The following is a 14,933-nucleotide window of genomic DNA, read 5'->3' as shown; positions in this document are numbered from 1 at the left end:
TTGATGAGTAAAGTTTTCTGTCTTCAGGGAGAGACATTCCCATTTTCATTCTGAATTGACAAATGTCTTTGTATAGTGCAGAATGATTAATATTGGTCAGTTGTTGAAGAAAAACACTATCTTTTAACAGATTGGGGCTAGTATGATTAAAAAAAACAACAACAAAAAATAAATAATAATAATATATATATATTCAGTAAGAATGCATTAAAATGAGTTTCTATTTCAAATAAATACTGTTCTTTTTAATAATCTATTGATCAAAATAAACAATAAAGTATTCCACAAAGTATTAAGCAGCACAACAGTTTTCAACATTGAAAATACTAATACATTTTTCTTGAGCATCAGATCAGCATATTACAAATAGGATGTAGGATGATAAAACATGCACTAAAAGCCAAAACTCTACCTAGTGTTGTTTTCATGGGGTCTCGAAGCAACAAAAAACTGCAAACACGAAGAAACAAAAGGATACAGATGCAAGGTTATGTATGTATGCATACAGTATATGCATTTACATACTGTATATATGTTGACCGAAATGCAGTTCTGTGTGTATATGTGACATGTCCTTCACAGACAGTGGCGGTGCTGGTGCTGGTGGGCACACAGGCACAGAGCAAGGTTAACTGAAGGAGGTGGTGGTGTTAGCTGCTGTCTGTATTGATTGTGAGTAAGCTGTGTGATCGTACGCATTGCTGATGGCTTCATTAACTAGCTTCATCCTGTTTGGCCCTCACAGCAGACTGAAGACCCACCGCTGGAAGCTTGTGCCATTGCAAATTCTCCTGGCCTGTTAACACATTAACATTCCCCTGCACTCAGTGGCATACAAATTTTTATTTCTTTCACTGAGAAAGGGAAAAAAGCGAGGTGGGGGCTCGCGCTAGGAAACAAAAGACTGACTATGCTGAATGCAAATTCTGCTCAAATAAATGTAACCTGATTGTGTCACTGCTGCTTAAGGGGAGATGAATGACTTCCCCTTGCTGTGTAACTAAATAGCCACTGATGTCTATATAACTGCATAACAATCTATTTACCTGCAATTTATGGCCTATTGATAAAAGCACATCCAATTTCTTAACTCTGCTAATGACATTATAGAGACTAAACCTGTCCTATAGCTGATGCACAACTGTCCTGATCTAATGCTACATCACTGCAAACGTGGATACGTCCATCACCTCAAGAACAAACACATTACTGTTAGGAGCATCATCATAATGGCCTTCAAACATATGGCCATCTATCTTCACAGCATGAGTGTGTGTGCCTCTGCAAGTGTTTGAGTGCTTGAATTAGTACTTAAGTGAGGGAGGCCTTGTGGGAATACATGTGCCGGTGGGTGGGAGAAAACGATAGGGCCTGTTTCTGTGAGGTTATTTATTTCTGATTGTATTTGTTATTTAGCATATGCTGTTAATCATAAATGCCTTACACTGTGTTGACAAACTAAAAGCATCTCTTGCATTTTAATATGAGCCTTTCTATTATTCTGCCACAACTTTGCACTGCCACAGTAAAATCTCATAGGTTCCTGTAAAGCACTGCTGTATATAGAGTATATTTTGCAGCATTGATTCTGGTATATTTTCCATTCATTTTTTTCCCCATAGGCATTTAAAAAAGGCTTCATTAAAGTGTTATAAGCCATGAACCTAGCCAACCAGCTATAAGGTGAATCACAACATTACAAACTTTCAAATGCAGTAAAAAAAAGAAAAGGGCAAAAAGACATTATATTTAACGTGTACTTTAATGGTTTTAATGAGGGAAAGAAGTAATGATTGTGAATGACAATCTAATTTATAAAAGATGGTGAAATATAAAACTAAAGAAACAATATATTTTGTGTTTATTTGGCACTCACTGTACAGAATCATTAGTAATGCAGTTTTTCACCACAAATTCTGTTAAACATAATTATTTTAAAAATAAGTTGAAATGATATAAACAGATGGCTTAAAAAAGCACATAGCCAACCATCGAGTAATAACCTTGGAGCTCACAACAGCTCTGTCTTTAAAGGTTTTTAAGTTAGCGTTAAAAATCCCTTTCCCTTGGAAAGGGATTGAAAATGGATGAAGTTTTACTACTGCAACCCAACTGCTGCACTCTATTTAACATTTATAAGATTTAAAAACATTTTAAAATATGTAAATGCACCAGCAAAGGTAGACAGAATGCCTCCAGGTGCTGTGCCACTTGACTATGCAGATTAATTTTTTTTTACAAATATTTAAATAAAAATTTTTTGTTTACTTTTTCATGTTATATTTCTAATTCAGATGAATACTAATCAACCGGAGACTGGACCCTACAGTCTGTGTGTTATGAGCTTGTGACTTGACTTGAATTTTAGTACAGACAGACAGACAGACAGACACACTGGCAGGCATGTATCAGCGAATATATTTGTTAAGGAATCATTTTCCTTTGTGTGATACATGTACTGTGGATCAGTGGCAATATGTGGGACTGATAGACATATTTACTCTCACCATTTTATCACAACAGGTGTTCAGGACACCTTACAGCTTACAGGAGTGAATTGAAAACTGTCTGTATGAACGAGTAACTGAAGTCAGCCCCCTGTTCTATTCTCACAGCGGTAACCATAGTGACAGTAAATATCAAAGACGGTGACTTCAATAACACCGGCATGTCTTTTTACAAATGACATGGTGTTATTTAATAAACAAGTCGAAGTGCGAATTCATCTGTGAAATCTTAATTAACTGACAACGTCTTTCAACTTTTAACCGAGCGTAGAACACAGCATCTGCAAAACTGATGAGAGAAGATCTTGAGAAATATAATGACTGGTTCCAAAACATTCAGATGAAACTTGCATCCATGTTTTTTTTTGTTTTTTTGAAACTACATGAAAAAAATAGAACATGAATAAACAAAATTGCACTGTATGACAATCCACCTGAGAAGTAAAATTATATAAGAAAAAAACCTCATCATGCATATTAAACAAACTTTTTGAATTAAAAATGTTTGTTTAAAACAATAAGAAATACTGCACATGGGAAAATAAAATTTAACTAAATTTAAAAGGAAAATAAGTTTATTTTTCTTCCCTCAGTGGAAGATATTTTCCTATATTTTAATAATAAACTCATTTAATTTTGATAAATTAATCAGAAAACAAGACTTACTATCTTATGTCACTTAGCCTCAAGTAAATGTATCTTGATTTAAAGTAAGAAGTCAACATGAAACTAAATCTATTTTTTTTAATATTGTTAATGACTCATCAATGTATGTTTAATTATAATAATAAAAAAGTTGTGAGCTCATAATTTTTAATCAAAATCTGGTGAAAATGGCATTCTTCTTTCTGGTGATTTATGCAATAATTCTCCAATCATTTAGTCTGCTTAAACCAGCCCCTGGAATCTCATGTTCATCAAAATCCATTTAACAATCATTGCACTCTAAATATTGGCTTTGTCAATGTTTAGATATTTGTACTGGAAAACAAGTCAAACATACTGTTTAAGGAATGTACTTTTTTAGTGGGGCTAATAGAAATCCAAAATTCATACAGCAAAGGTTCACCTCTCAAATGCAAGTGTGAATGCTGAAAGTTGACGTCAGTTGGTAGTTCCATTTATAACCAAACTAAGCATGAACGGAACTGAATTTAGCATTGTAAAACATGACTGACAGTCATTACTGCTGCTTTTTAAACATGTCCAATGTGTGTTTCTGAGTGCATGTAAAAATGGCACTCCATTTCACTGGTCAGTAGGTTTATGTGTCAGCCAATAGGGATAGAGTGAATACCACTTTCAGAAAAAAAGATATAGAAAGCGAGATTCTGGGTAGAATGCCAGGGCATTTCACAATTCTCACAACTTGGCTTCATGCTCTGAAAGCCCAGACAATCTCAAGAAGCCATTTATTGTGCATTCTGCACACGCACAGCCCTCCCATATTCTCCTATTATATCGCTCTCTTCTTTGAACTCAATATTGTCACCTAAATGTGTTTTTTGGCTCATCTTCCTGATTCCCAGACTGTTCCCGGACGTGTCTGCAACTGCCGTGACAGCCGACACATCAAAACAGCCGCCCTGATACTGTAAGACTAGTGTCTAAATGCTGAGGAATGTAAGCCTCTTGCTTTCGCAAACACAGAGGTTTATACTCATCACAGATCACTGAAACATACATCCCAGTGCCAGAAAAGATGGCATGGTGCAAAGAAAAGGGTTTTGGAGTGTGTGATTTCAATTTGTGTGTGGGAGTGTTTGCGGCTGGGGTAGGGGGGTGTGGGGGTGTTTGTTTAGCTCGAGTTATGTTTATTTAAGGGAGTGTGGGTCTTCATGGCAGAGGGTCTTAGAGGTGTAGTTGTGTAGGAGTGAGTCTGTTTGGTAATTTTCTCTAGCCTATTACTGTGTGTGTGTTCTCCAGTCTGTTTACTAAATGCAAATGTGTTTTGTGCTTGAACAGATTGTGCCTGTGCCATATTATGCATCTGTGCATGAGCGGGTGCGTGTGCGTTTGACCCTTACTGTTCTCAGTAGTTAGGGCAGTAACTGCGTTGGTTGCTGTGCCGTCAGATTTGACCTGGCCATTCTCAAAAGCATAGCCCTCAGTCTCCTGCAGCTGCCAATTCAATCCAAAGAGATGCATGGCTATGGAGAGAGAGAGATACAAGAGAGAAAAGGATCACTTACAAATAAAGGAATTAAGAGACATTGTGGAACACTAGGATCATGTTGATGTGGCTTTAAAACCCCTAGGTTTGACCACAAGTTACCTTCACCCCTATGATTTTCTGGTTCCTGGATATGACTTAAGACCTTCCTTCAGTGTCTAGGGGATCTTTATTGCCCATCAGGTTATTCATGTGATCACTTAGAAAAGTAACAGCACATATTTCCTTAATGAGCTATATGATTTAATGATTTATTAAAGCAGCGCAAAATGATTGGGACAAGTTACATTCTAAAGATTAACACCTAAAGTATCAGCAAAAGTAATAGTGATACTTGCCTTTAGAAACTACTAAATGCCACTATGTAAACACCACTAATATTAGAAAAATAGTCACAATTGTTATTTTTTTATGGAATGTTGCAGTGTTTGTTGTTGATTTATCTAATCACATCATTACTTTTTAAACTCATGTGCCCTCATACTCTTTAATCAAAACTGTTAATGTCCCCTGCCCTCACAACAACATCTCTTCCTTGATGTGTACACAGGCACAGGGCAATAAAACTGTCTTACGACCAGATGAGTTTCAATCCCTCTCCTCCAGCAACCTGTCAGTCACATGAAACGATCACATAAATTAGCAAACGACAATGAACTTACAATCCAATCAGTTCCTGATGGACAAAACATTATTTTTTTCTTGTTCCAAAAGCTGTTTCACTTGGAAATATGTCAAAATAATGCAGAAAACTCACAATCAGTGCGAGTTACTTAATCCGATTATTTTTTAAGAGTACCTATTAAAGTAACTAAGTACCGTAATTAGTTACTTTTTATGGAGTAACGCAATACTGTAATACATTACTTTTAAAAGTAACTTTCTCCAACAATTATTGATTCATGGTCACCTTAAAGATACATTCTAATAAACAATTTCAAAAACTAATCAGAGAGATGTTGTGTAATCAAGCCCCTATAATGACCTTTTGAAAAAAAAAAGAATAAAAACAGCTACATGTCTTGTACTGATTTGTGTGTGCATTATTTTACTGTTTACTGTTCATTGTTATGTGTCAAGTAAGAATACCAGTTTATTCATCAAAGCTCAAGTTTTTAAGCTATAATAGCTCTAAAATGCTATAGTGGCCTTGGCTGATTAATTTTGTATTAGTAAAAGAAAAGACTATGCTGCTGTGCTGTGGATTAATGTTTAGACAGCTGCTTTGGCTGTTCGTTTCACTTGTTCCTGAAATGTCTGAATGTTCTTACCAAAGTGTGCTTGTGTGGAATTTAAGCATTCAAAAATCACACTTGGCCCATATATTTGTGACACGAGGTTCAGTTCAGGTGTGGCTAGAAACACAGCTGGCTACATTTTAGGGTGAGCTTTCCAAACGTTCTTTCACGGATTCTGCAAAAGGCCCCTGTGGGTAGCATGACGACCTGGGTGAATCAGCACCCATTTGAGTATGTTTTGTTTCCCTGGTGATGCCTCTAAAGCACATGTTTGAAAGGTCATACAGGATAGTGTACAATCTGAAGGATTCTGTAGGAACTAAGCCATCATGAGGCCTCATTCTTATATGGGGAACCAGTTGGCTGTAAACTGAGAGGAAGTACAGTGAAATGTCAAGGGGTTGACAAAAATACTGCTCAAACATACTTGTAAAGGAGGAAAAGGCAGGTTATTCATTTTGCAGACACTGAGAAAAACACTGCAGTGATTTGTGGAGACCTTCTCCATTTCAATCTTAACCCTATCTGGGTCGATCCCATAACATATATATTGTCATCCCAGAACCTTAAAGGGACAGTTCACCCAAAAATGAAGATTCTGTCATCATTTATGTAGTTCAGAACACAAGAATAGATGTTTTGAAGGACACTGCTCTTTTTATGAAGCAAACACACAGTGACCAAGACCTGTTAAGTATCAAAAGTATTCATTGCATAGCAAGAAAAACTCTCAAAATGTTTTGTGTTAAGCATAAGACTGCAATTCATATAAGTTTAAATCAACATGAGGGTGAAAAAATACATATTTTCATGTTTAGTTGAACAATTACTTTAACTACAATGCTGTTTACAGCCTTAATCTAGTGGTAATTGTGATGTCCCTGTGATTTGTGGTATCATTAGTTGGTTTTGCATTAGTATGAGAATCTCATAGGACATACTGTATACAGTATGTACTGTATGTGTGTGTGGTTGCTGTGCTGAGGTGGGCTGCTCTGAGGGGACAGGATGATCCTCTCTCTAAGTAACAGCAGTGTTAGCTGCAGACGTTGGCACTAATAAAGGTAATTTAGACCTGCCAACAACCCCCACTGGGTCTCTTAATGCCCCAAGAGCACACACACAACCTCCCCACATAAATCATTCTCCTTCTCTCTGTGCTTGTGTATTTGTGTGTTTACTTGTTTGCATAAAGTTTCTTATCTGTGCTTGTTATATGAAACTCTAGGCTTTGCTGGTATTCCTAAAATGCGTAGATAAAGTGTTGTAGCATTATACAACAAAAGTGCAGCGATGACATGGAGCATTAATGAGAAGGCTAAAGACATAGAAGAGTTTATGCACGACAGAGTTTCATTAAAGTATTTGAGCAGTAATTGGCTTATAAAATTCCTTAAGCTCAACCTCTAAAGTCTTGCCATATCTTTCTTTCCGGTCTCAATCTTTCTCTCTCATTAAATTAGATACCCGCTGGGCTGACCTGTTCACGGAGCAGCCAATGTCCAGCACTCTGACCTTAGCTGAACCAGGGGGTTATGGGAGAGTGGGCGGTATTGACTTCTCCGGCAGAAAGACGGCCACCCCCTGCTGATCTGATCGAGTCGCTCGCCGACATCCTTTTGAGCAGGCTGCTCCATTAACTTTCGGCATCGTAAACGAGCAATGAATAAGGAAGTGCAAAGTTTTTCACCTCTGTAACAGATTATTATTGTTCATGAAACAGTTCCTTGATGGTCAGTTGCATTCACTTGTTGCAATATCTGAAAACGAAACTAATGTGGATGAATAAACAATCTTAAAGAGATGATAGAGGATGGGCACGCTTGGATCTTAGAGCCGCAGGGCATTCGGGAACAATCATGCATGTGCATGGAACACATCCAGGCTATTAGAATACAAATGCGCCAAGTGCAAAATAAAAGTTCTCTCAGCAGACAAAGAATGTAAATTGGCTGTTAGGTTTATATCTCATTTCTTTTCCCTCGGTTGGGCGAGATCATGGGAGGTGGATCGCTTTGTTGATGAGCACTGGGAACAGAAAGGCGATGAATGATAAAGCTGGCTTCAGAGAAAGACCAATTCTACATGGGGTGAGTGGAGAGAGAGTGAGAAAGAGAGCGAAAGAGGGCAATGGAGGGAAGCACAAAGCCTGATCAGTTTGGAAGTGGGCCGCTACTGCCTCAGGTGTGTAAGGAATGAATAAGAGAGCATAGAGGAAGAGAGAGTTTTTACCAGGGCAGGGTTCACTTGCAGAGTGGTAAGAATTACAGTTGAACTAAATGCAAGGCAACTTATATGAGGCAGGATTGGCGGTTATGTAACCACTGGGACTCGCAATGCTATCGAGAACCCAACAATGCTTCATCTTAAAAAAACAGCTCCATATTTCTCACTCTGTGTCACTTCTGATCATTAGCAAGAGGATGGGGAAACTGGCTTTTTGTGACTCAACGAGAAACTATTTTCAGAATTAGTGGGAGAAAAACAACAGCAAGCAACACCAACAGAACTGAGAAAAAAAACAGTCATGAACCGTTGCATTTAACTGTGAAAGAGATACGCCAATGGACAAAAAAGACTTTCTGCAGCAATAAATCAAGGGCAAAACCAAATGTCCTTCCATCCCTCAGGGTGTTGTGTTGAGAGGAGAGCTGCTGACAGACTGTCCCCTGAGCATTTCCAAATCACCCACACAAATTACCTCAACTCTCACCATCCTTATTTACGATCATTAACCGCTTACTGCAAAGCACCAAAGCTGCATTTTTCTATGCATATGTATGAAGAAAAAAATAATAATGTAATTCAGAAATTTTATCAATGCCAATCAAAACTAGCTTTTTTTTAATGCAGGGTGAACAAGGTATGCAACAGATTTAAAAAATGACTATTAATTATTCTAAAATAATTTAGCAAAAACATAAGTGGGAGGACAAAGCAGCTCACTAAACTGTGAAAATAAAAGTGCACTGTGGAAAGACTGAGTATTTTCTCCAGAGCATCACTACTCATTCATGGAGACATAGACCTTATGAAAAACTCTTAGGCTCTGCCTAAATGTACAATGCTTTTCAGAGGTGAGAAAAGCTGTGAAGTATTTATGAACAGCTTCTCCATCTTTTAAAACAGGACTGAGGAACTCTTGGCATGCCATGCTTCCTTTGGCTGGTGTTTGGTCCACTGGGGCCCCTTCATGAGTTTCTCCAGTTTTTGGCCTCAATGCTCAGAGCAATGTTTAGAGGCCATCAGCACTCTGTTCAGAAGATGCAACCTTTTAACAAAGGAGCATCACATTGTTTTAATAAAGGGAATAGTTGAGGGAAGATTGGTAGACTTCTTGGTTGACAAGTCATGCTTGCTCATGAATGAACAAATAATTTAACATTATATATATTTTTTGCTTTGGTAAATAAAGAGTTAAAAAAATAAAAATAAAAAAATAAATAAACCTAACATGCAGTACTGTAGATGCAAAAAAAAAAAAAAAATTATATGCAGGATGTGGACAATTATTGTGAAGAACAATGATAAAAAAAGGAAACAAGTATGAAATGAAAACTGCTGGAAAGGCCTATGTTGCCTTCCATCAGGGCTTGTGCTGCATCAGTCTCGCCACAGAACTTCTTTTCAAAAAGCTCAGGGAGCAGTTAAATGAGTAAAAAAAATCTGGTCTCAAGTCCATTCAGTTAACCTATCTTCTAGTGAGATTTTAGTGGCGGTTAGAGGAGCCTCTCGACATGCTTGAGACATTTGGGTGAACTTCCATCCAGTATTAAAGCCATCCTCAGAGGATCTGGTATTGATCGAGCATTCATGAAAAATCTCTATGTGGCTATGTTACCCCTGTTGAACAAGGACAGCGGGAGAGAAACCTGATTTTTCCGTCCGCTGTCTGCCTTGTTGCGTGGGTATGGGCTTAGTGGAGATGGCTGGGGTCTGACACACCAGATGGGACTGACAGAGAAGAGGCTCTGGGTTTTCTTAGTAGCTGGAAGAGCTGCTGATGCTAAGCGAGCGAGGCATTGTTTGCTGTGTGAAACCAAAGAGGAGGATATGTTCTCCATCTGCAATGTTGACAGTGTGAGACCAAGACGCTGCATACATTGAACTCGTTTTACTCAAGCTATAAAGCATTCTAGAGCATAATTAAAGACATCTACCTGCAGAAGAAACATCACATTATCAGTTTTTACAGTTTGATGTGAACGTTACCAGAGTTTACTTCATAACTGAATAGATGTGTTGCTGGTACGAATCAAATATTATACTATACACTATATTATACAAATATATTTCCTTTTTTTATACTTACAAATATTCAGAGAGGCCATTGATTAGGATACAGCTCAGGATACAGGATAGTAATACAGCTATTTTTTTCACTGGCACTGCTGTTAGGAAACTGATGTGATGTGTGTTTTTATGGCTCTGCAGGTAGATAATATTCAATTACATTGCCTTGTAAGCAAGTATAATTTTGGTATTCTCCTGCGAAATCTCTGGCCTATGTTTAAGCACATTGGCTTGTTTTTAAGATAGCAGTTAATTCCTTCGATTTAAGTATTGCTGCTTAAGCATTGTCAAACTCTTTAAGTAGGTCTAACTTATTATTAACCTAAACTTTATTAATTCTGTGCAGTAATTTGGGGGGAACAGAAGTAATTTAGTAAATGAAAACTCATTTGGTAAATCTATTGGCAAGCCCATTTGTGCAAACATCTTGAACAGGAAAGAAAAAGTGCTGTAACATTGTTCCATTGTGTATTCCCATAACATCAGTCGTTTGAAATAACAGGCTTTAGAACGCAAATTTGGAGGGATAATGAGGTCTGATAATGAAAGCTGGGACAGGACAAGGAGCAGCCACAGATAAAAGAAAGTGAGAAGAAATCTGTTTTCGGGCTTGTTAATGCTTGGCCCCTACAGGGCACTGTCATGATTAGCTCTCCATATATTTCCATAATTTCTGTGATGCTCTTGAATGTCCTGCTGTGTGCATCTTCAGGAATCTCAAAATGCTGTAATGATCAGAGCTGCCAAGGGTCTGGCCAGAGACACCCCGCTGCTTGTAAGCAAGACACGGTACAAAAGCTATCTTCATAATGACGCTGATAATAACTAACAACTATGTCATGCTAGGACTTTGAAAAACAACATTTCAAGAAGTCACATGATGCATTTCTTCCTGAAAACTTTTTACTTTGCACGAACAGGCCAAATAAGCTGATATCATCTCATAAGGCCAGCGCACATCTAAGTAGATGAAGATACAGAATGAAAGAGATGGTCATTATGGACCAATTATTTTGAGACCCTGGGTGAAAACTGTAATCTTGCTCTCTTTCAGTCTCTCCAGATGATCTCTGCTCTATTAGCAGCTGTATTGACAAAAGCAGCAGACCTGGCTGTGGAGTGTCAGTAAATAGCACTCTGGAAGCTGCTGAACTGTCTCGAATACAGTGGAATAATTAACTCTGAAATGGATTTGGCTTCCTCTCTAAAGAGCAAAATTAGCTTTTGTTATTCAGCCACTCTGCTTGCTGATCACGCAGAGAATCCAACTGCTTTCTTTAAACCTGTTGAACACAGCTCTAGCACTGCACAGGCTTTAATACTGTACTGATCTCGTCAATCCCAGAAGCGAAAAATGGAACTACAAATGACTTCTCTCAACGTGACACAAAAGCGGACAATACTGAAAGGCCGCTGACTGAACAAATGCATTCCTATTTGGAAGTTAAAGGGACTCACTGATGCCGTCCTCTCATCCCTTTATGACTTTATGATAAAAGAGGGCCGTTGGATGTCCACAGCACTGAATAGGTTTGGAGCAATATTGCACTGAGAAAGGAAAAAGAGGGCACTTCATTTCCTTTTATTGACTTTGGAGAGCAGTGTTGTCGTCAATAATACAAAGAACTGTGTAGAACTGTGCCTGTCTGTATGTATTCTCAGTGTCTGATGAGGTAAAACCTCTCGTGTAAATGTGTCAATTTCTGCTCATGTTGTCCTTAAAGTGCAGTTGACTGGATCATATGGCACGTTCTACAAATATAATTCGTTAGGTGTTCTGTTAATTGTGTGTGTGTTTGTGTGTGTGTGAAACCAATGTACTTTGGTCTACAATGTTATCATGGTATAAGGTTCCATTTTTTAGCTAATAATTAAGTTGCATCTGTTCATATTATTTAATTCACCATTGCTAACATAAACTAACAATGAACATGCATATTTTTATAAACTTTAACAAAGATTAATAAATTCTGTAACAAATGTAATGTTCATTTTAGTTAATGTTAGTGGTGTTGGTTTGGTGTTGTAAAGTGTTACCAATATCATATAATGCAGTAATGATGATCATGCACTATATTTAATATACATATACATACATATACACACACAGTGTGTGCACATTTATTATGCAAGTTGATATTCTGATCATATTGTTTTTAGTGAAAGCACATTTGACCAATTCCACACAACATTAATCTCGATGCCTACTATTAATTTCGTACTTAATCATTTATAAGCAGTTAATGCGCATTTTCTTCTTCACCACGTGTTTTTTTTTTCTGACCATGCTGACCCAATGAGCATTAAGCTGCCTAATGGTCATGGCTTAACTTTGCAATTACTGCATTGCATTTGTTTGAAATATTTCTTATGGGCATTTAATAATTTTTGACTTTTTAGTCTGAGATAAAAACTCTCCTTTTTGTTTTTGGCTAATTTTACCTGTAAAAGAAAACGTGCTGTAGAAAACGTATATATATATATATATGACATGACTATGAAAATTGTAGAGTCACACTGAAGGCATATCAAAACTATGAATTAACACATGTGGAATTATATACATAACAAAAAACTGTGAAACAACTGAACATATGTCATATTCTAGGTTCTTCAAAGTAGCCACCTTTTGCTTTGATTACTGCTTTGCACACTCTTGGCATTCTCTTGATGAGCTTCAAGAGGTAGTCACTTGAAATGGTCTTCCAACAGTCTTGAAGGAGTTCCCCGAGAGATGCTTAGCACTTGTTGGCCCTTTTGCCTTCTGTCTGCAGTCCAGCTCACCCCTAAACCATCTCGATTGGGTTCAGGTCCGGTGACTGTGGAGGCCAGGTCATCTGGCGCAGCACCCCATCACTCTCCTTCTTGGTCAAATAGCCCTTGATGCCTTCGGACTCTACAATTTTTTATAACAGTACTTACAACCCGAATTCCGGAAAAGTTGGGACGTTTTTTAAATTTTAATAAAATGAAAACTAAAGGAATTTCAAATCACATGAGCCAATATTTTATTCACAATAGAACACAGATAACGTAGCAAATGTTTAAACTGAGAAATTTTACACTTTTATGTACTTAATTAGCTCATTTAAAATTTAATGCCTGCTACAGGTCTCAAAAAAGTTGGCACGGGGGCAACAAATGGCTAAAAAAGCAAGCAGTTTTGAAAAGATTCAGCTGGGAGAACATCTAGTGATTAATTAAGTTAATTGATATCAGGTCTGTAACATGATTAGCTATAAAAGCTTTGTCTTAGAGAAGCAGAGTCTCTCAGAAGTAAAGATGGGCAGAGGCTCTCCAATCTGTGAAAGACTGCGTAAAAAAATTGTGGAAAACTTTAAAAACAATGTTCCTCAACGTCAAATTGCAAAGGCTTTGCAAATCTCATCATCTACAGTGCATCACATCATCAAAAGATTCAGAGAAACTGGAGAAATCTCTGTGCGTAAGGGACAAGGCCGGAGACCTTTATTGGATGCCCGTGGTCTTCGGGCTCTCAGACGACACTGCATCACTCATCGGCATGATTGTGTCAATGACATTGCTAAATGGGCCCAGGAATACTTTCAGAAACCACTGTCGGTAAACACAATCCGCCGTGCCATCAGCAGATGCCAACTAAAGCTCTATCATGCAAAAAGGAAGCCATATGTGAACATGGTCCAGAAGCGCCGTCGTGTCCTGTGGGCCAAGGCTCATTTAAAATGGACTATTTCAAAGTGGAATAGTGTTTTATGGTCAGACGAGTCCAAATTTGACATTCTTGTTGGAAATCACGGACGCCGTGTCCTCCGGGCTAAAGAGGAGGGAGACCTTCCAGCATGTTATCAGCGTTCAGTTCAAAAGCCAGCATCTCTGATGGTATGGGGGTGCATAAGTGCATACGGTATGGGCAGCTTGCATGTTTTGGAAGGCTCTGTGAATGCTGAAAGGTATATAAAGGTTTTAGAGCAACATATGCTTCCCTCCAAACAACGTCTATTTCAGGGAAGGCCTTGTTTATTTCAGCAGGACAATGCAAAACCACATACTGCAGCTATAACAACAGCATGGCTTGTCGTAGAAGAGTCCGGGTGCTAACCTGGCCTGCCTGCAGTCCAGATCTTTCACCTATAGAGAACATTTGGCGCATCATTAAACGAAAAATACTTCAAAGACGACCACGAACTCTTCAGCAGCTGGAAATCTATATAAGGCAAGAATGGGACCAAATTCCAACAGCAAAACTCCAGCAACTCATAGCCTCAATTCCCAGACGTCTTCAAACTGTTTTGAAAAGAAAAGGAGATGCTACACCATGGTAAACATGCCCCGTCCCAACTATTTTGAGACCTGTAGCAGAAATCAAAATTGAAATGAGCTCATTTTGTGCATAAAATTGTAAACTTTCTCAGTTTAAACATTTGCTATGTTATCTATGTTCTATTGTGAATAAAATATTGGCTCATGTGATTTGAAAGTCTTTTAGTTTTCATTTTATTAAAATTTAAAAAACGTCCCAACTTTTCCGGAATTCGGGTTGTATAATGCAGAATTTAAATAATTATTTTTACATTATAACAATGAGAATGGGCTGTTTTTTGTGTTACAGAGTGATTTCAGGATGCAAACAGATAAATAAAAGTAATTCTAATAACAAGCTTAAATTTCTCTATATGAGAAGTAGTTTTTCCCCCTTTTGATTTCGATGTGAAATATGCTGTGTGTTGAAGGTGTTTGATT

The 14,933-nt window shown here is 37.8% G+C and overlaps 1 protein-coding gene across 8 annotated transcripts in view; it reads right to left on the bottom strand.

The window, feature by feature from the left end:
- The window catches only part of tenm3 (teneurin transmembrane protein 3), a 289,016-nt gene that overhangs the window by 86,162 nt on the left and 187,921 nt on the right, over positions 1 to 14,933 (bottom strand). For all 8 annotated transcript variants that reach the window (XM_059554325.1, XM_059554320.1, XM_059554321.1 and 5 more), the window contains one exon: positions 4,535 to 4,657. In XM_059554325.1, coding sequence (XP_059410308.1) covers positions 4,535 to 4,657 — 123 coding nt within the window. The remainder of the gene's footprint in view (positions 1 to 4,534; positions 4,658 to 14,933) is intronic.

The sequence above is a fragment of the Carassius carassius genome, chromosome 7 (assembly GCF_963082965.1).
Source record: "Carassius carassius chromosome 7, fCarCar2.1, whole genome shotgun sequence".
NCBI classification, from domain to species: domain Eukaryota; kingdom Metazoa; phylum Chordata; class Actinopteri; order Cypriniformes; family Cyprinidae; genus Carassius; species Carassius carassius.
The sequence above is the reverse complement of the archived record's forward strand: the minus strand, read 5'-3'. Positions and strand labels throughout refer to the sequence as shown.